This window comes from Notolepis coatsorum (genome assembly GCF_963971535.1).
Source record: "Notolepis coatsorum genome assembly, chromosome: 13".
Classification (NCBI taxonomy): Eukaryota; Metazoa; Chordata; class Actinopteri; order Aulopiformes; family Paralepididae; genus Notolepis; species Notolepis coatsorum.
This window is the reverse complement of record NC_140177.1, coordinates 70,422,293-70,443,853: the sequence shown is the minus strand read 5'-3', so window position 1 is coordinate 70,443,853 and position 21,561 is coordinate 70,422,293. Positions and strand designations below refer to the sequence as shown.

Below are 21,561 nucleotides of genomic sequence, written 5' to 3'. Positions count from 1 at the left end.
ATGTTTAGGGATCCAAAACTGCATGGGATAGTCTGTAAAGGGGATTATCTTGGGTATCCATAGAATTGCATAGGCTTTCACTCTACATGTATATGACACTTGTAACTGCCATTTTGTGTGTGTCACTCCAGTTTATAAGGCTCCCACTCTATATTGCACCTATAACAACCATGTCTGTTTCCCTAGGCGACAAAGGTTTCCCGGGCTCACCTGGTCGTCCAGGACTGCCTGGACTTCCTGATCTGGAGCAGAGTAAAGGTCCGCCAGGTCAGCCTGGTTTCCCTGGGCGACCGGGATCCCCCGGCTACCCAGGACCCAAGGGAGAAGCTGGAATCTTGGGTTTTCCTGGCATTACTGGACCTAGAGTGAGGACGGACGGACGGACACACACACACACACACACACACACACACACACACACACACACACACACACACACACACACACACACACACACACACACACACACACACACACACACACACACACACACACACACACACACACACACACACACACACACACACACACACACACACACTTCAAAAATGTATTGGAATCCACCTATTAAATTCATATATATCAGAGGTTCATGTGCATTTTTTAAAACAATGCGTATGGTCTCTGCATGGACACACACACGCACAATAAATCTCTTAACACTACGTGTTCTGACTGTCATACTCAGGGTGATGACGGTGGCACTGGTTATCCTGGTGAAACTGGAGGCTCTGGTCGGCACGGTGCCAAAGGTCAGTGGAAACACGTTTTTTCATCCATCCATCCATTCATTCATCCATCCCCCTGTCCATTCACCCCTCCATCCATCCATCCATCCATCCATCCATCCATCCATCCATCCACACATATTTCCATCCATCCATCCAATCATCCATCCATCCATCCATCCATCCACCCATCCATCCATGCATGTATTTATTATATTTTTCTGCAGGTGAAAGAGGAGATTCCTACTCCTACCCTGGAACCATCGGTGAGAAGGGCAAGGCGGGAGACCCAGGCTACCCAGGTAAGGCTCATGTACTGGGCCGTGGTACAGTCAAACATCCCCTCCCTCACCTCTGCTGGTTCTCTAGTTAATCCATACTGAGCTGGTGAAGGCCTTTGGTTCAGCCCAAAACACCATGTCTCAGAAGTAATAACAAAATTATTATTTTGACCTATAATAGTCATGCTTTGTGTCTTGATCATAACTATATACTCAACCCTGTAAGATCTTACTGTGCTGCACTCATCTTTACAAATGTTTTAGATACAATTTTTTATTAGATTCAAATGTATTGTCATTGCAAAAGTACAGTACAATTAAAAGAAGTTGGCATCTAACCAACAACGAGGGCGGCTAGGAGGCGCAGTGGGAAAGGCGCTCGCCACCAACGCAGGATATGCTGGGTTCGAGCCCAGCTCTCGGCGTTGCTACCAGCTTGGCTGGTCGTTCATACTAATACAATTGGCAGTATTAGGGGGTGGGAAGCTGGTGGGTGGGGATCGGACGCTGTGGACAGTGACTCCTACAGGTCGGTTGGTGCGCCTGCGCAGTAGAATCAGGAAGCAACGGGGGCGGCGTGCCCCTCCCACGCAGACCCTCGCCACTGAGAGATCGCGCTGTACAGGTGAAAAGATGCGACGGCTGCCTCCTCGTGTACCGGAGGGGACACGTGATGCAAGGCTTCGTCCACATTGCAGCCGACCAGTGGGAGGCATGGCCTAACAACGTTCGAGACAGGGGAGGGTAGAATTGGACAATACGAAATTGGGGAAGGGAGAACAATTGCAAATGTAACAGTAAAGTGCATTAACGATATACAATGTACACGTGACTCTTAACAGGCGCCCCCAAAAGTGGAATTTTTTTTACTTGAACTTGAGGACTTCATACTTTTTTTGCAAACCAAAATACTATACTTTATACTTATAATAGCACATGCATGAGCCTGGTCTCTTTTGAAAGATGACATTCTGAAGGTTCTGATACAATAAAGAAAATGCACCTTTAGTGCTAATGAAATAGAGTAACATAGGTCTGAACTTGAGTTGTAGAAAAACGTGTTACTCACGTTTTTCTATAGTAGTTAGTAGTCCAGAAGTAGTATTTCCAAAAAAATTGGTATGGCTGAAAAAACACGCTGGGTCCATAGCCTGAAGTCTAGCCTGTGTAGTACATGTCCAAATTCCATAAAAACCTGTTCAGAAATGAGTGATTAGGAGCGATTTTGGTAAAACAATTTTAATTAAAAATTAAAAAAGGCTGCAGAAAACTATTTCCTCATTGACTCATTGACTTGCATTCATTGGCACCTGGTGTGGCTAGTTAGGGTGGCATTATATGCTCTTCCGTGTTACCATAACACTGTCAGTCGATCGCCAGACTATCCGTGAGTAAACCGCTCCTGCCAAGGTCGTTCGCCATGTATATTAATTACCGTGCCTTTGCCTTATCGATTGTGTAACTTTATTGTGTGCTTATGTAGCACCATCGCCCGCCGTGTTTTATTTCGTGATGTGTTTTGGAGACCGCGTTTTCTCCCCTTTGCTTTCCCCATTTATTATATAGTTCAGTTTATGTGTTTGTGCTATAGCGTGTTTTGGAGACTTGTTTTCTCCCCTTTATTTTGTCCACTGTGTGACGTGCGTATCCTTATGCTACTCGAATTAAAAGGAGCAGTGCTCAAATTCGAAGATTTCTTTATTTTTTATTTTATTTAACCTTTATTTAACCAGGATAAGATCAACAACTGTCTCTCGTCGTTTCTGTTCTGCACTGCACCTGTGCTTACTTCGAGATCGCCAAATGATTGACGGAGGTAGAGCCTCTGGAGTCGCGGGTGGTATTTGATTTTTTTTTTTATTCTGCCGTGTACTTCGGCGCACGCCTCACATATCGGCATGTAACTCGAGAACCGCTGAGCGGATTTTGTCGCCTGGAACGGCAATGGATGGGCAACAAATATGGCTTTAATTTGATCTACATATTGTATTAAGAAATATGCACACAGTATTACGGTCACAATGGTCGTTTTTCAAACTCCTGCCCTTGGCTTGTGCATCATGTCTAATGCGGTGAGACCCAAGCTATGAATACCTGACCTCTGATTGGTTGTTGTCTCTCCACAGGTGGTCGTGGCCTCGACGGCGCCCCCGGCGACAACGGTTACCCTGGAGGTTCAGGCTATCCTGGAGCGAAGGGAGCTCCCGGTGACCCAGGCAGACCTGGGCTGCAGGGTGAGAGAGAACATATTTTAACCCGTACACTACCACACACTACCACAGGGTTACCCCTTTCACTGCAACAATACAGAAGGTGCCACACCACAAAGGTTAACCCTTCCACAACCACACTAAAATACAGTATATCGGTGCGTCTGGTAGGGTAGAGGTCTAAGCACTTGCCTACCACTGTGGAGACCCAGGGTTCAAATCCCGGTGTCAGCGGTGCCACCGGCTTGGTCAGCCGTCCCTATGAACACAATTTGTGGGAAGCCAAAAGGGGGGTGTGAGTCCTGGTCATTGCAACATCGACTCCTACTGGTCAGTCGAGGCGTCTGTTCAGTGTGGCCCTGCAATTCTTTTCCCATGTCAAAATGTTGCCCAAGCATTATTTAGCCCCCTTCCCAGCATGCTAGCATGACGTGCTTGGTACCTGTATGGTTAGGTTGTCTAGTTTCATATCATACCACCACCTTCACGCTAGCTACTCTTCTGCCCCCTTAGCGACTATTTTGTGTTTTTTGCCTATTTTCTTTTGTGTTTCTGTGTACAATGATGGCTGTGTTGATGATTATGTCATGAAATTGGGTCCGTTTGGTCATTTTCGATATATATCCAATATGTTAAATGGTCATCAATAGGCGGGGCTGTCAGAATAATCTACCCGCACCAGAGCTTGCTCTGCGGGGGAGGGAGGCGGCGCTGGGCCGTCTCACCTGTGTGTGTGTGTGTGTGTGTGTGTGTGTGTGTGTGTGTGTGTGTGTGTGTGTGTGTGTGTCAGTGGCGGCCGCTGGGTACTTCGCCACTAGGGGCGCTATACCAAATATTTTGTACAGTACAGTACTGTACCACGCAAGACTCATGGCAAGACGTGAGCGATTCGACTCACGCTCACGGCAATGAATCGGCTCTTATGAACGAGTCGCTCAGCTGTTACTACAACAACACACAACCAGTCAAATAAAGTATAGTCTAGACTCTAATTCACAACTTGAAACACAATATATAAATAGAAAAGTTAGAAACAAAACTCGCCCGTCTACAAACACAGGCAGATCTCTCCCTCTCTCCTTCTCTCTCTCACACACAGCGCGACGTGGAATCGATTCGTTACACAATCAGACCTATTATATACCAAGAATAACTTCAGTATGAGTACAGGGCTGTACACATATTTTGCATATTGTTAAACGAGCTAAGGCTAGCTATTAAACTATCGATATGAATCGAAAATCTGGGACCCTGATGTAAACAAGACAAACGTCTTTCTCTGGTCTGCATCCCCTTAACAATTGTGTGTATTGAGCCGTACTGTATTGTACCCATTCTGCAATCTGTTAATAAAGTTCTCATTCATTCATTCATTCAAACATAGACGATATTGAACAAGACATAATCCACGTATTTTCAATCCGAGAGAGCTGCAGTAGTTAAATCAATGAGCCATCGACATAGTCAGTGTGGTAAGTAACGTTATTATTGCATCCAAGATTGATACACGGCTGGCTAGGTAGTTGGTAGTCATAGTCTTGTGTTATAAAATAAATAAACAATCAGCAATGTCTCGCTTCATGAATGGCCAGCAGTAGTACTGCTCCTAAAAAAAACGATTTACAAACGTTAACGTTAAGCACAGAGAGAGAGAGAGAGAGAGAGAGAGAGAGAGAGAGAGAGAGAGAGAGAGAGAGAGAGAGAGAGAGAGAGAGAGAGAGAGAGACTCACTGTTTAGTTGAAACGTCCAGGGCAGGAGAGCTTGATAAACGTGTATAATCCGCCATATAGCTTGTTAGCCAAGTGTTAGCTGAGCTCGCGACGTTAGCACAACACTCAACAAGTACATTCCTTTGTCCATTTCCGCTCGAACAGACTGCAAACTACCTGGCGTTCTATCGCCATGCTCTAAGACAAACTCTAACCTTAACCAACTTTGAAAGAGTGCCTAAGCTTAACAGTCTAAAGAACTTGCAGTCACGGCACGCTCGTCTAAGACAAACAGCTGCATGCATCTCACAACAACACAACTATCTCCACCGACCAACCTAGGACCAACCTAGGAACCAAGCTAGAAGCTAGAATTGGAACATTAGAAATTGGATTCGGCCAATCAGAGATCGTCTCTGTGAAATTCTGCCATGGAAAAAAATACTGGCGTCGGCCAATCAGAGAGCGTCTCCGCGAAATGTTGGAAATTCTTCACGGAAGTTCACGCTGCTGGCTAGACCGCTTCAAATCGCGCTCGGATTCCAACATAATAGTCATATTTCAACGCACAACGCCGTATGCACTGATTGGCTGTGACGGAGACAGCGATCAAACTGTGACGCGCACTCAGAGCGCTATCGCTTCTAGCCCGGGCGAGAAATACGAAAAAATAAAAAAAAACGTCACTTCCTGTTCAAGAAAACGAGTATTTCTTTTTTAATATAATAACGTTATATTGTGCATTGGAAACACAAACATACTTAAAATGAGTAAATATTATTAATTTTAAACATGTTTATATTATTTATAGGGCTTTAAAACAAAAAACTAAAAACTTATTTTTCTTGTTCTCTCATATAACCAGGGTAGGAGCTGAGGGGGGGCGGCGCCCGAGCGCCCCTAGTGGTAGAGCCGCCACTGGTGTGTGTGTGTGTGTGTGTGTGTGTGTGTGTGTGTGTGTGTGTGTGTGTGTGTGTGGTGTGTGGTGTGTGTGGTGTGTGTGGTGTGCGTGCGTGCGTGCATGCATGCATGGACAGATCAGAGACACTTTCAAACACGTACAGGTGGGGGGGTGAGAGAGAGTTTGTGGACAGTGGTTTCAAAGGTGTCTGCCCAAGTGGGTCAAAACAATTTTCGGGCGAGGCGATGTTTGTTTACACAGGTGTGACTGAGTGATCAGTCACTGATGGCAGTAATCACAATAATAATGATGATAATAATAATAATGTTGCATTTAGCTGTGGACCGCAGCAGCGATGGAGGTGTGTGGCGAATGTAGCTGTGCATTCACTGTGCATGTGTTGCAGGACGGTGTGTGTGCTGCCTAGTATCTGTGTTGGTGCAATTATATATGAAACGATGTATATTTGAGCGACTAGCCCACTAGCGAGGCAACCTCCTGCACCATCGCAGCAGCGCCGAGCGGGCAAGGGACCATGCAGCGGAATGCCTCCTGCACCGGCTGGTCGCTGGAGTATATATCGTTTTGTATATAGTTGGGCCAGCGCGGATGTTGGGCAGTGCACACGTTGTCCTGCAGTGCATGTGCAGTGAATGCACGGCTGCATTCGCCATGTGTTTCTGTCGCTGCTGCGGTCTACAGTGAAGTGCAATATTGTTATTATTATTATTATTATTGTGGGGAGATTTCGGTGTTCCTCAATCAGGACAAAAGGATATCGAATATTAGACACAGGACAATGAGTTCAAACATCATGTATGGTATTTATTGAATAATCAGAAAGCATAATTACATGAATTATCGGGTGGTCCATGGATCACACAAGCTTGTTGACAGCAATGCAGTGTATAGCAGAGTCGCCAAGGAGCTCCCCTCCCTCTATTCTAGATGGTCTGATATACTGTCCACCCTAGGGTGTCTTTGCTGGCTGACCAATCAAGTGTGAGACACCTGTGTCCTTTCCCATATGATCCAGCGAGGACCAGGATGCATAGTTATGTAACAGGCAAATGCACAGGCGTCCACCCTGCACTGACCAGCCACCTTTCTGGAGATAAAGGGGCCCCTGTAACCTTGCCAGGACACGCTCCTCACCGTCCTGCATCTGAGAAAGGACAGCTCCGATTCCAGTGTCACAAGCATCTGTGTCTAGAATGAGGTCCCCGGTATCAAGGGGGTAGCCAAGGACAGGTGCAGTGGTAAGTAGTTGCTTTAGTTTATCAAATGCCTCCTGGCATTCCTGTGTCCTGTGGAAACGGGCATACTTTTTGGTCAGGGCATGTAGAGGTTGAGCGACAGCAGCAAAGTCTTTTACAAAACGTCTGTAGTATGACGGGAGGCCTACAAACTGGCGGACCTCACTGACGTCGGATGGTGTAGGCCACTCTCTGACTTTCTGGACTTTCTGTGAGTCGGTAGCGACCCCCTGCTCGGAGACGATGTGCCCGAGGTAGGCTACTTGCCGTTGGAACAGGCAACACTTTGCTGGTTTCAATTTCAACTTGGCTTGGCGCAGTCGGTCAAACACCTGGGATAGCCGCTGCAGCATTTCTGGTACATCTTTTCCCAGTGTAATGATGTCATCTAAGTATACTAAGCAGGTCTCCCATTGCATGCCAGCAAGGACGCGGTCCATTAGACGTTGAAACGTTGCTGGGGCGTTACATAGCCCAAACGGCATGACATTCCACTCAAAGAGCCCCTTCCTGCTGCAGAATGCTGAGGCCTTGCGTGCTCTGGGGGTTAGTTCCACCTGCCAATAGCCAGATGCAAGGTCCAGAGTGCTGAACCATTTGGCGCTGGATAAGGTGTCCAGAGTATCTTGAATACGAGGTAATGGGTACGCATCTTTAATGGTACAGTCATTCAAAGCCCTGTAGTCCACACAGAGACGATAAGTATCGTCCTTTTTGCGTACCATGACAATGGGCGCGGCCCAACTGCTGTGGCTGTTACGGGCGAGTCCAGTCTCGAGGCTCTGCTGTATCTGCTGGTCAGCATTCAGTTGTTTTTCCTGGGCCATGCGGCGGGGGTGTTGTTTCACTGGGACACCTGGCAGGGTTTGAATGTCATGTTGCACTAGGTTAGTACGGCCTAGGTCAGTGGGTCCTGTAGAGAAGATGTCGCCGTAGTCTTGCAGGAGCTTCGCTAGACTGCACTTTTCCCCGGTAGTTAGCTCAATGGAACTCTGGGCGTACAGAGTGGTGAGATGTTCTGGCACGGTGGGGAAGGCACGGTCGGACTGTTGGGATTCAGTGATGATGGTAGGGGGCTCCATTATCTCAACAGACTGGAGAAACCCTGCTACAGCTCCTTTCTTGATGGTAACATCAGTGGTTCCTGGGTTAAATACTCTGATTGGTATACTCTTACTGGGCTGGGCTCCTACTAAGACCCGGGCCACCAGCAATCGGTGCTTCTCAACAAAGCCTTTTGTAGGGCATAGCATCACCTCTCCTTTCACAGGGGTCCGGAAATTAGCATTTCCCGGTATAATGTACTCACGTCCTGGTGCTAGAACTGTGGTGCGAGCTACTCTTACTGCATGTGCTCTCGGCCTGTTGTCCGGATGGAAGTATGGTATTTGTTCACCGAACAACACAATCTTTCGGTTGCCAAAGTCCAGATGTGCTCTTGACTGCTCTAAGAATGGATGGCCCAGGATGGCCTCAGCACTGCCTGGCAGGTCGGCAAGTATGAAATCTACACCCACAGTCTGGCTGCCAATCTGAACAGGTAAGTGAGCTTCACCCAAGGCAGGGACATTCCCAGGACCAATGCCATGCAGGGACTGTACAGTTGATGGCTGGATAGGTGGTCTGACCTCCGGGTGGATAGAATTATAGTATCGCAAAGGCAGCACATTTCTCCCTGCCCCAGAGTCTAAGATGGCACAAATCTCCATGTCATACATCAGCAAGTGGAAACACATTTCTGGGCTCTCACCTTTACCACTGGACCCTCTGCGTGCATTTTGGTTTTTGGAGACATTCAAAACTGTGTCCGCCTGCAGCTTAGTTGGGTTTGTTAGAGAGTGGCAATTTACGCCACATGTGTCCAATACCCGAGCAGTTGTGACAGCGGATGCTATCCCAATTTGTATCTTTTTGTCTCCTTTGTTTGTATTGCGCGGGGTAGTTCTGGTTCTGCTTTGTGGGTGCTGGTGCTGCACCATTATTTCCCTCAGCTTCATCAGAGTGGGCATAATCGCGCACCATAGCCATTCTGGTTCTCCGCTCAGCTACATTCCGTGCTCCAGTCTGCATGAGCTGTGCAACGCTGGTAGCTGCTCTCCTGGTAGTTTCATAACGACGAGCAATGTCGTAAGCTTGGGCTAATGTGCGAGGTCGGTCTTCTAGGAGCTTCTGAATAATGTTGGCATCCCCCATAGCATTAGTGAACACCTCAACACTGATTGCATCCTGCTCCTTTTCAGAACGGTCAGCGTATGCAATAGACACTTTCTCATATATGTCGTCCCTCAAGATGTGTAGTGCCTCACCTGGCAGGCGGATTCGTTGCCTTAACTCGATGGCAACAGCCACTGCATACTCTGATGATGGGCCATAAGCAACCTCCACCTCCTCAACAATGTCTCTGTAGTCCCAGCATGCTGACCTTGGGTTGCGGTGGACCACTGCTCCTGCTGCACCTATGAGACAGAACCTCAACTGGACAGCCATAGTGTTCTCTGACCAGCGATTAGCCTCAGCACAGCTCTCAAAGCGCTGCAAGAAGTCCTTCCATGGTGTGGTGCCATCATACTGACCCGGTCGTAGTGTAGGAATCCTCTCTCGCTGAACACTGTCGTCCTCGCTGTCTGAAGACAGGTTGTACTGCACACGCCGGGGCAGCTGGCCACGTGGATGGAAGCCTGCTCGCCTGCGATGGGACTGATCATAGCCATAAGTCACAGCTTCATTACCTCCATGGACCGGTGTACTCTGCCTGTGGTGTACAGCGCCCTCTGGCTGCACCTGACGGGAACACACACCCAGTGTCACAGGGGTGGAAAGCAGGGTTGCAGGTTCAATATGTGGGGAATAGACTGTCACATTGTTCATAGGTGTGCTCTCCATAAAGGCTGCTGGTTTAGCAGCAATGCAGGGGTTAATGTTATGGGTAGCTGCATCTCCTATGGTCATTGAATGCATTTGTCCATACAACATATTCATATGGGGAGGCTCAGTTCCATAATGACTTTGCTGCATTTCAATGCCACTGTCTCTCATACTTTGATCATTCATATGAGCAAAGGGGTTTGTGCTTGACAACGACAGATGAGCATGTGGGTAATTGTCACTGGCCATTATCAATGGCTTATTACGTGCAGTAAATGGGTTTGACATTGCACCAGTAGGGGGCAGCTGATCCTCTGTTATGAACGGGTTGAGGCTTTGTCCATGTTGGTACTCAATTTCACGTCTCAGGTTAGCGACATCAGACTGAGAGTACATGGTTGTAGTTGTGGGGGTTAACATGAATGGGTTAGAGTAGTTGATCACTTGCTCTTTATAGTTGGTCATTTCCCCGTCAATGTTACTTCCATGGGCCGTCATCATCTCAACTCAGTTCATTGACTGACGAAATTGCCTTGTGCGTCCGTTAGCATGAGTTAGCATGAGCTAACTATACGTGTCCATAGTTTACAACTCACTGATGAAATCAGGATTTTTCATATCCCGGACTCGAGCCCCCAATGTTACCTTTTTCTGTGTTAACTCGAACCTTAGTAAGAGTACAGGAGAGTGTTATCTACACTCTAGGGCCGAAGTGGTCATGTACAGTCACGTACTTATTAACGTACTGTCCGGACTTCGGGGTAATTCCCTCTTGATGTGTGGTGGTGACAATAAACCACTGGAAACCGTTATCTTCAGGACTGTGCATTTATTTCCATTGTATTCTTCATATCATGCTGTTGACTAACGTTACATATCTCACAACAAGCTACCTGCTTCTGTTGTTCTTCCTGTGTACACACACAGTCTGTCTCATCACATATTCGCTCCTTGCGTAGCTGACCTGTATGCGTGGGTGCCTCCCTCTTAAAGGAACAGACCATAATCTTATAACACAAGTGTACGAGGGTTGTGTGCAAAGAGCACATCCTCTCAATTTGCACAACGTGCACAAAATAATAATAATTGTAATGATAATCTTTGCAATAATAATAATAATAATGTTGCATTTCACTGTGGACCGCAGCGGCGATGGAAGTGTGTGGCGAGTGTAGCTGTGCATTCACTGTGCATGTGTTGCAGGACGGTGTGTGTGCTGCCTAGTATCTGTGTTGGTACAATTATATATGAAACGATATATATTTTAGCGACTAGCCCACTAGCGTGAACGGGCTCCTTCCCTCAGAGCAAGCCGGCTTGTATCACCACCTAGACGGCAACATCGGAGCACTGTGATTGGTTCCGCCCCTATCTGCTCCCGGCTGATCACTGGTGACAAAAGAGGGCTCGCTCTTACGGGAGGGGCTCTGTGTTGAGAGATTTTACCCGGACAATGTGTACTGTACCGCCCGCTGGAAACATGACCAATAACTGGCGCTTACTAACGTTAGCATCTCAGCTATTTCTGACGGAATTAGTCAATCATTTGTAAATATAAAGACAAGGACTTTACAAGGACTTGGTGCAGGTTTTCCACGCTGCACTATGGGGTTGAAAAGTTATATAAATATGAAATAAATGCCGATTTCTGCGTTTTTTTTTTCTTCATAAAACGGGATTTACTATCAAACAAACGGGAAGATAAGTATTTTTTTTTATAATAATTTTTTTAATTAAAAACAAAAAATTATATGGCCTTGAACTTGACGCAACACTTTCCTGCTTAGCATTATAACTCTGCTAACTTGTTAAGGGGGCAGAAGAAGGAACACGGCTTTTGGGGAAATTCGCTTATTTGCCATTTACCCTGGAGGTAGACAAGCAGATACATTAAAATAAAATAGGGGCGGCTGATTGGCGCAGTGGGCAAGGCGCTCGCCACTAACGCAGAAGACGCTGGGTTCGAGCCCAGCTATCGGCATTGCTACCGGCTGGCCGGTCGTTTCATACTAACACAATTGGCAAGTGTTAGAGGGTGGGAAAGCCGGTGGGTGGGGATTGGACGTTGTGGACAGCGACTTCTACAGGTCGGTTTGGTGACGCCAGTGCGGCGGAAGCAGGAAGTAGCGGGGGCAGCGTGAGCCTCCCACGCGTTACTCCTCGCCACTGAGAGTTCGAGCTGCTGCGGTGAAAAGATGCGACAGGCTGCCTCCTCGTGTACCGGAGGGGACACGTGATGCAAGGCTTCTGTCGTCACTACAACCGACCAGTGGGAGGCATAGTCTAGCAACGTTCAAGACAGGGGAGGGAAGAATTGGATATACGAAATTGGGATGGGAGAAAAATAGAAAAAATGGGGAGAAAAAGTGCCTACAAAAAAAAAGTATAATAATAATAATAATTTGACATTTTAGTTTTCTAAGCAGATATATACTCGGAAATGTTTTTTTGCCCAACCACTGCTGCCTAGGCGCAGTGATTTCATCACCTCAAAAGCCCTGTTGTTTTTTGAAAAACTGGGCTTTTGAGGTGATGAAATCACTGCGCCCAGGCAGTAGTGTTTAAAAAATATATACAAATTATATACAGTATATATATATTTTTTTGTATATATCTGCTTAGAAAATTAAAATGTCAAACTTTTTTTTTTCTCCACGTGGTAAATACACAGGTCACAAGATGTTTACAGGAACGTTTTGGAGTTGTATTTGGAGTGTATTTCGTGACTGTTGGGAACTAGGCTACACTGGCACACCTACTTTCAGTGAATGACACTAAGCTAGGCTAACGGTGCGGCTGTTCCCTAAGCCTAATGCATGCACAGAGAAGAAAAGGGTATGTATCTGCTTGTCTAACTCCAGGGTAGATGGCAAATAAGCTAATTTCCCCAAAAGTTGGCGTGTTCCTTTAAAATATGAGCAAACTAGAGTGTAACTGAGGGGTACAATTCCCTGACTGTATTGATAAGTATGGTATCATTAAACCACTACCGCTTTATGTACTTTAATTACTGGCCATACAGTACACGATATATGAATATGATGAACACTTCCCACAATGAAATCGGTTCCAGTCAAAGGTATTAATCAAGTATTTAATGGAGCAAAAGGTACATAGGATACTTTACATTATTCTTTGAATGCACTTGTAAGGCAAAGGAGTATGCGTAGGCAAATCAATAACGAATGTCCATTCTCTGGTTACGCAGGAGGTAATTATACAACCTGAATCTTAGGGAATTATATCTATGGTACACTAGTAATAGCGGGAGATACTGGAAGGGGTTCCCACTGGTTGTAAGCCAGCAAGGGGGTAGAAGATCTGTCGGTAGTAGGACGTCTGGTCAACGATGACTAGGGAGACTTCAGGTACAGAAGCCGGTGCAGTAGTCTCTTGATCCACAGACGAATACAGCTTGGTTCTCTTGTAGACTGTAGCTCTACAGTGAAGAAAGCTAGGCGGCCTCAGGCTCTCTGAGCGCCGACTCGACTTGACTCCTCTCGGGGTAAATCCAACACGTGCAGGCGTCGGCGATTATCCGCTCCATAAATCATAGGACCAAAGCAAATATATTCCAGCCACAAAGGGCTATGTAGTCGTCGGGTAGATTAATCCAGTGTACATGTCCATACGGTTCTCGCCTAGGTCTCCTCGGGTGAAAGCGCCATGCGGTCGGCCCAGCCTGGATAAGAACTCTAGCTAATACGAGAAAGCGTTGGAGATGCTGGTCACTATAGAATTCTAACCGCACGATACACTATACACAAATAGACTATTAAAGACTTAATAGAAATATGTCGCACTCGACGGTATAGCGCCAAACTCTGACAATTCAGTTACTAATTCGCACGTGGTCTCGATGCTCTATTCTGAGGCCAAACAGGCCATACTTCACCGCACGTTGTATCGTGGGTGAGGCTTCACTTAGTGGGTAACATACTAAAGCTAAGAAGGGTACGGAGGTAAGGGGCTAAGGGGCTTCTACATTCACCTGCGCCGTATTTATACGCACAGTGAACAAATAGTACCACTCTCATTTCTGTCGCCGTATCCCTGGGCAGGGCCGGGGCAAGTACAGACATGTCGTGTCGGTGACTTTGAACTTGGCTCCGGGGGCCGGTCCCTGGCGCCGGTGGACCACTGTCCAATAGGAGAATGAAATATTATGGGCTGGACTAAAGGGATATTCCGTGTATATGTACAAGGAATATACAAGGGATATCAAACGATATACAAATACTATGCAATATATATCAATAAATAAATATATATATTCGGTTTAATCTGATCCTTCGTAACATAGAGCCTGCGAAATTTGGCTAATGGGGCTAAGATTCTTTTTTGGGGGGAATCTTTTTAGGGGCTAGAAGGATTTAAAGGCAGGCTTGAGCCGTGCTAAAAAGGGTCTGGCGACACCACTGACTGTTACTGCTCTCAACATTGGTTTGGGGTTTCACAGACTTAATAATTCTTTCTTTAAAATCTTCCATTGGAAATTTGGAAGTGGGAAAATATTTATCTTAGGAAAATATTAAGCCTACACCCTGTATTAAAGGTCGTCCCTACGAACACAATTGTGGGAAGCCGGAGAATTGAGTCCTGGTCGTTTCAACAGTGACTCCTGCTAATCGGTCGAGGCACCTGTTCAGTGGGGAGGGGGTCTGGAGGAGATAGCATGAACCTCCTTGCACAGTATGCTCTTCCAGTGAAACTCCTAGTTGTCAGGTGAAAAGAAACGGCTGGCGACTCCACATGATTCCCTCCGCAGACCGACAGCGCAATGACCAGGAGGGCATTGGCATAACAACAACAAAATGGGGGGGGATAAGAGAAAAGCATGAAAAAGGCAGAACAACTAAACATAAATACATTATATTAAGCATAGATCTATTATTTTATCTATATCGGAGCTGGTGTTAGTCAATTGATCTCAAACTCCGCCCTCTTTTCTTGATCCTCCAATCAAAGAGGGCGGTATTTGAGATCGATTCTCAAATGGTGAAGGAAGTACACAAATGATGTACTTGAGGAAAAGCAGAAATACCCTGATAGGATAGTACTGTAAAGTAAATGTTGTACATGAATTTGTCAAATAAGTGTAAAGGTATTTGATGTGAAATGTACCTAAGTATCAAAAGCAGTCAATAGGAGCATCCTGCATCCACATCCATTAAGTGAACGTGAGTTAAAGCCAAAGCCAGAAACCAGAGAAGTAAGACTCATGTCACACATCACATTTTGTATGCACATCTTTTATCTTCAACGTAATTTGTAAATTATTTAACATTTAAATGTTATTCAAATGTAATTTTCCTTTGAAATGCAGTAGAGTACAAGTATGATGTTCCCTAAAATGTAAAATACAAGCAGATAGTTAAGTGGTCAGTGTGGCTTGCTAGCATGAATGACACCTGTCCCCCGCCCCCGCCCCCGTCTGCAGGCTCATCTGGTTTCCCCGGGGCGAAGGGTTTACATGGCTACCCAGGAGCGAGAGGGCTGGACGGGTCACCTGGTGGACCAGGACCCCTTTCAGGTCCTGGAGAGAAGGGTGAGAGAACACACACATGAACACACATCTCCAAAAACATCCTTTCTCATCTAGCTACATGAATGGCGTAGGGTTGGTGTATGTGTTCAGGAGGCTGCATGTCATTCACTCTCTCTCTCTCTCTCTCTCTCTCTCTCTCTCTCTCTCTCTCTCTCTCTCTCTCTCTCTCTCTCTCTCTCTCTCTCTCTCTCGGTTTAGGTTTGCCTGGTTCCCCTGGTCTTGACGGACTTAACGGCCTCACTGGACCTAAAGGCGTCGCCGGAACACCAGGTAAGTGCCACTCTAAACCCCCTTCTCATGTTGAACTGAACTGAAGCAGAGCCTAGAATTCATTCTGATTCCTAAGTGGTCAATCTTTATTTAATAGGGAATACCACTACTGTTATTCCTGTGGTCTGGGACAGTCCAATCGATATAAATTAACCAATATGTGAACATAAACAACAATAAACATGAATCCAGTTCATAAACACGAACCCGGAAACCAGGGAACTAGGGTCCCGGCTACATTGACCCATTGCAAGATGGAGATAAAACAGATGGAAGGTATTACTGTCCGTTGGTTCGTTTTTTAAATCAGAACCCGGTGCAGTGGTGTGTTGTGCGGTGAACGGGGGGGACAGTGGCGTATGATCCGTCAGGTTCAAGAGCTGCGTCCTCTCCAAACAAATCCAGCGGAGAGACGGACACGTCGTCAGCCCTGTCCGACGGACGGATACTCCTCGTTGAGAAATGATGAAACACAGATGCAGACGGACAGACACAGCGGATCAGAATCGGAATCAGAATGGTCTTTATTTGCCAAGTCGTTTTTCACATACAAGGAATTTGCTTTGGTTGTCTCCGGTGCGACAGTAGCGGACAGACATTAACAGACAGATAATACAATAAAGAGATGGAGTAGGATAAAATTAAATATGAACTAAGTTGAGCACAATAGACTAGAATAGAATTATGAAATAAAATAAAATATAGGCCAGGGCTGTACAACTGTAAATAAGGAGGTCGAATAATATTAAATGTGATATAAATTAATCAATGTAGCTGCCTGGCCCCGAAGACTCAGACCTGTGATGTCATCGGGTATAGTATGAAGTCTGGAGCTGCCCCAAAGATGACGAATAATTCACCCACAGAACGTGTGTTTGATCCTTTCATACCCAAAATGAGCTTTGCTCTCTTGTAGTGTTAGCAGTACACCCACTGTTTCCCCTCTTTGAGGACGGGATCCCAGCCAGTTGTGACTCAATAGTGAAACCTTCCACCACCCTGTGTGTGTTTTCTGCCACCAGGTCAGAGTGGGATAAGCCACCCGGGAACACCGGGAGGCCCAGGGCTGAAGGGAGAGCGGGGTGTTTCCTACGGAGGAGCACCGGGGTACCCGGGAGAGAAGGGAGCCAGAGGAGATTCAGGTAATGAGGAGGACCACGTAAAGGACATGCAGGCAACTTTGTCATATTTATTAACAAGTGGAATGGTGGAAATGTATGTTTTCCCTCAAATGTGACCTAATATAAGTAAGTGATAATGGGGATGCTTGGTATAATTTGTGCTAACAAAATGGACTCCATATTACGTTATATTACCCCTCCCCCCAAGGCACCCATTGAAATACAGTAATGTAATACATGGAACAATTTGTAGTTGTATTTACTAGTTACGCTACCACTACTACTAGTTACGCTACCACTACTACCATACTGTCTTCATACCTGTATCACTGTACATATTGGTATAACAACTCTGTACATGCATCTGATTAGCACTACACCCAGTAGTACTAATTTATATATTTTATACCCAGTTTAATCACCTGTACATTGTATATTGCTATTGCACTTTACTGTTACATTTGCACTCTGGTTGGATGCCAAACTTCTTGAATCTAATCTAATCTAGGATTTTGACATCAATATATCATTGTCAATTGAATGTTCATGCCATGGAAGGATTACCCCAGGATTACCTGTGTAGGGAAGATCATAAGGGTCAACGGTGTTGCAAACTGGCCAGCATATCATCTTGACTTGATATTTCAAAGATTTCCCATTTCAAAGCATCATTGAGTGAAAGCTGACATATTTAACAAATTATGACCACTTAATAATAGTTTCATATGGGCTAAAACACTGAGAAGCAACAGTTAATATAAATGTACCACTTACTTAATAATTGTTTCATACAGGCTAAAACACTGTGAAAAACACAGTTAATACATGTACTGTACCACCTTGCTGCAGTCTCACTCTCCCCACCCCAGCCAGGTGCGCTGTCCCTTTTTTCACAAACACACAGGCAGAGCCCCTAATTGTTACAGACGCACTCTAATGGCATACTGTTTTGTTGTGCTGTGTGTGTGTGTGTGTGTGTGTGTGTGTGTGTGTGTGTGTGTGTGTGTGTGTGTGTGTGTGTGTGTGTGTGTGTGTGTGTGTGTGTGTGTGTGTGTGTGTGTGTGTGTGTGTGTGTGTGTGTGTGTGTGTGTGTGTGTGTGCTGTGCACTGAGGCTGCCTCACATTTAGCAATGGGAATACATCAAACCAACAATAAATAATATCATAGAGAAGAAGACAGTATATGGCATATTAATACAGTATATTATTAATCCACTATACAATAGCTATATCTGCGGCTATATACAGTAGCTATATCTTACCATCTAGTGCAGCAATGTACAAGCATACTAGAGTGCTACCAGAATGGTTTGGTTTTACCAATGATGTCTTTGCTCACATCCCAAATACACCTGATGTTGTTTTTGTTGACACCAGCCACAAGGAGGTGCTAATCTTAGAAGTAGGCTGTGCCTTTGACCTGTGCAATGCATGGACCAGGCTTTCCAGGACAAGTATATAAAATACCAACCATTCCTCGATGTGATAACCAGCTTTGGGTACAAGTGTAGATTTAGTATACTCATATTCGGAAGTCTTGGCCATGCATATAAATGCACCATGAGTGGTTTGAGAATTGCTGCAATGTCAAAGAGAAAAGCCAAATATTGCTCTGTCTCAGCTATTATTGGCAGCTTAGCCGTGTGGAGAAGTGCTATGTGTACCCCTTAAGTGTTCAGTGCTGCTTGGCCCCGATATATTTGATTCCCTGTGTATCAGTGGTGGCTGGTGAATTCTTCTCCAGGGGGGGCGCTATACCAAACATTTTGCAAACATGTACCGAGGCACGCATTGGCGAAACCACACACTGAGTAGCCTACTGTGCACGTCAGAGCTTCGGCGAAACCACAAGGTACGAATATTTAAGTAGGTAGAGTACAACTATCACCATTGCCATCAATCAATATATGATCACAGTCAATGCAGCCACGTTTCCAATATCGCCTACACAAACACGCACGCAGTGGCGAATCCTTATGGAAGCCAACGGAAGCCATGCCTCCCTAATATTAAAATATGAATTAATATCAAATATGAAATATGAAAAAAAAAAAAAAAAAAAAAAATATAGTTTACATTCTTTTTCATCTGTGCATCTGTGTTATATATATATTTTTTTTTTAAATGTCTCCCTCTTCTCCTTCTCACTCCCTCTAACACACTGTCAGCCTCACTATGCTCACTGCAGCAGGAGAGGAGGCAGATGGTAGGTCTCTTTCTCCAGGCTTCCAGCATTAGAGTCCAAATCCGATCCTAGCCAATCAGATTCGAGTTGACTGCCACACCCTAAAAGTTTAAAACGGGGCTGAGAGGAAAACACTCAGCATATTTTCCCCTCTGCACTCTGAACATTGTATTAACCCGTAACTGTTCCCACGGGCCGAATATTGCCCCGATCCTCGTGAGATTAAATCCACGGGGACCTCTCGGCGTGCCGAAGCTTTTCCTAAATCACTTCCATCATCGAAAACGAGGGGAAAAGGTCGGCTCGCGACCCTGAAAATGTCGCGTGATTTTAAAAACGCTGTATTAAGTGAGCCTATTATGGGATCCACGCGAGCTTTCTATCGTGGAAACATCTGGGCGTCCCGCAACTTTTACTCATTCACATATAGCCCCTAAAATGCTTAGAAAAGGAAAACAGAAAGCGTGGAATAAACTCGCCGAAACGGAAAAGTGTCCCACGGGCGCGCCGTGATTCCGATCCGCGTGAAAATATTCACGGCCATAGAGGAGATCGTGGGACACCTTTTTGCAACCGAATATGTGTCTCGAATTTGCTCCCACGCGGCGCGCAAAATCGTGCAAGGAAAAATCGGACCAAAAATTAACCAATGCTCCAGCAGTATTAATGACCCTGATGTAAACAAGACAAACATCTTTCTCTGGTCTGCATCCCCTTGCGTCTCTACAATTCGTAGCCGCATTTCTGCAGACCCCTCTCTGATTGGTTGAACTCTATTTTTGCAGACCCCTCCCATTTCTGCAGACCCCTCTCTGATTGGTTGAGCGAAGCCCCTCTCTGATTGGCCCCCCGCATGAGCCGAGACAAGCTCCTCTAGCCAGGAGTCGAAACTCCGTTAACTCCAGAGAGAGAGGCTGAACGCAATTTATACGCATGGAAGTATTGATTACGCCATAACGAATCATTCAAAAAATATACCGTTAACTGGAATATGTTGTGTGTGCCTTTACACATGTTGGATAGGATTATGTAATTGGTTTGTATAGCGTCGCGTATAACGTTATTTCGCGTGACTTCACGGTTTATTCACATTTCACAACACAGCCAGCGGTCAACTTGTTTACACTCCCCACTTACTGTACAATGTAACATTTAGATTAACCCAGTTGTCTATCTGTATGTCATATGTTACGATTAATTGAAAATGGGGGACCCTGATGTAAACAAGACGAAAGTCTTTCTCTGGGGTCTGCATTCCCTTAACAATTGTATGTATTGAGCTGTACTGTGTACTGTACCCATTCTGCAATCTGTTAATAAAGTTTTCAATCAATTCAATCAATCAATAACTAGACAGTTACAATATAACATTTAGATTAATTAACCCAGTTAATGCCTTAAGAGAGAGAGGCTGGTGGTCAAGTCAAGTCAAGAGTTATTTGTCACAAGTTGTTTATTAGCCTAGACATTTTCAATTCATCATCTTGTTTACATCAGGGTCCCCCATGTTCAATTCATGATAACATATATGACATACAGGTAGACAGATGGACAGTACTGCTACATTTAGACATTTATGACATACCAGATTTTGAACTTGTGGTAGGCCTAGACATTTTCAATTCATCGTCTTGTTTACATCAGGGTCCCCCATGTTCAATTCATGATAACATATATGACATACAGGTAGACAGATGGACAGTACTGCTACATCTAGACATTTATGACATACCAGATTTTGAACTTGTGGTAGGCCTAGACATTTTCAATTCATCGTCTTGTTTACATCAGGGTCCCCCATGTTCAATTCATGATAACATATATGACATACAGGTAGACAGATGGACAGTACTGCTACATCTAGACATTTATGACATACCAGATTTTGAACTTGTGGTAGGCCTAGACATTTTCAATTCATCGTCTTGTTTACATCAGGGTCCCCCGTATGTTCAATTCATGATAACATATATGACATACAGGTAGACAGATAGACAGTACTGCTACATCTAGACATTTATGACATACCAGATTTACAAATACAGTACTGTTTGTGATACAAAAAGAGTCCAGAAAAGAAAGGCTATACATTTGACGTAGAAACTGTACATTGGAGGAGGTTGGGTGGGTGGGGGGGACTGTACATTGCTTCTTCTAAGTGTCTATGCTTTTTTTTGTCAGTATTTACTGGCTTTCAAAAAAATAACATCTTGTTGCTTGTGTGTTGAAGGACTTTTACCGAAGGGTTACACATATCATGTCTGCACGTACAGACGTGCGGTGAACCCATCCTGCGTTGACCATACCTCTTTTGAGGCCACTGTGCGAATGACTCACCAGTCTGAGGAGGAGATCCTGGTGTGGGCAAGGTCGATGCAGGTCACCTGGAGAGTGGCCCATACATATATGTCATATATGTTATCATGAATTGAACATGGGGGACCCTGATGTAAACAAGACGATGAATTGAAAATGTCTAGGCCTAC

General features: G+C 45.2%; 1 protein-coding gene across 1 annotated transcript in view; it reads left to right on the top strand.

Moving 5' to 3' along the window:
• col4a6 (collagen, type IV, alpha 6) overlaps window positions 1-21,561 on the top strand; it is a gene marked incomplete at its 5' end in the record, with an annotated part of 116,749 nt that overhangs the window by 73,143 nt on the left and 22,045 nt on the right. Inside the window, 7 exon segments of the mRNA XM_084327701.1 lie at window positions 187-365; window positions 689-752; window positions 956-1,030; window positions 3,136-3,243; window positions 15,392-15,499; window positions 15,698-15,769; window positions 16,792-16,911. Of these exon segments, the coding sequence (XP_084183827.1) occupies window positions 187-365; window positions 689-752; window positions 956-1,030; window positions 3,136-3,243; window positions 15,392-15,499; window positions 15,698-15,769; window positions 16,792-16,911 (726 nt within the window).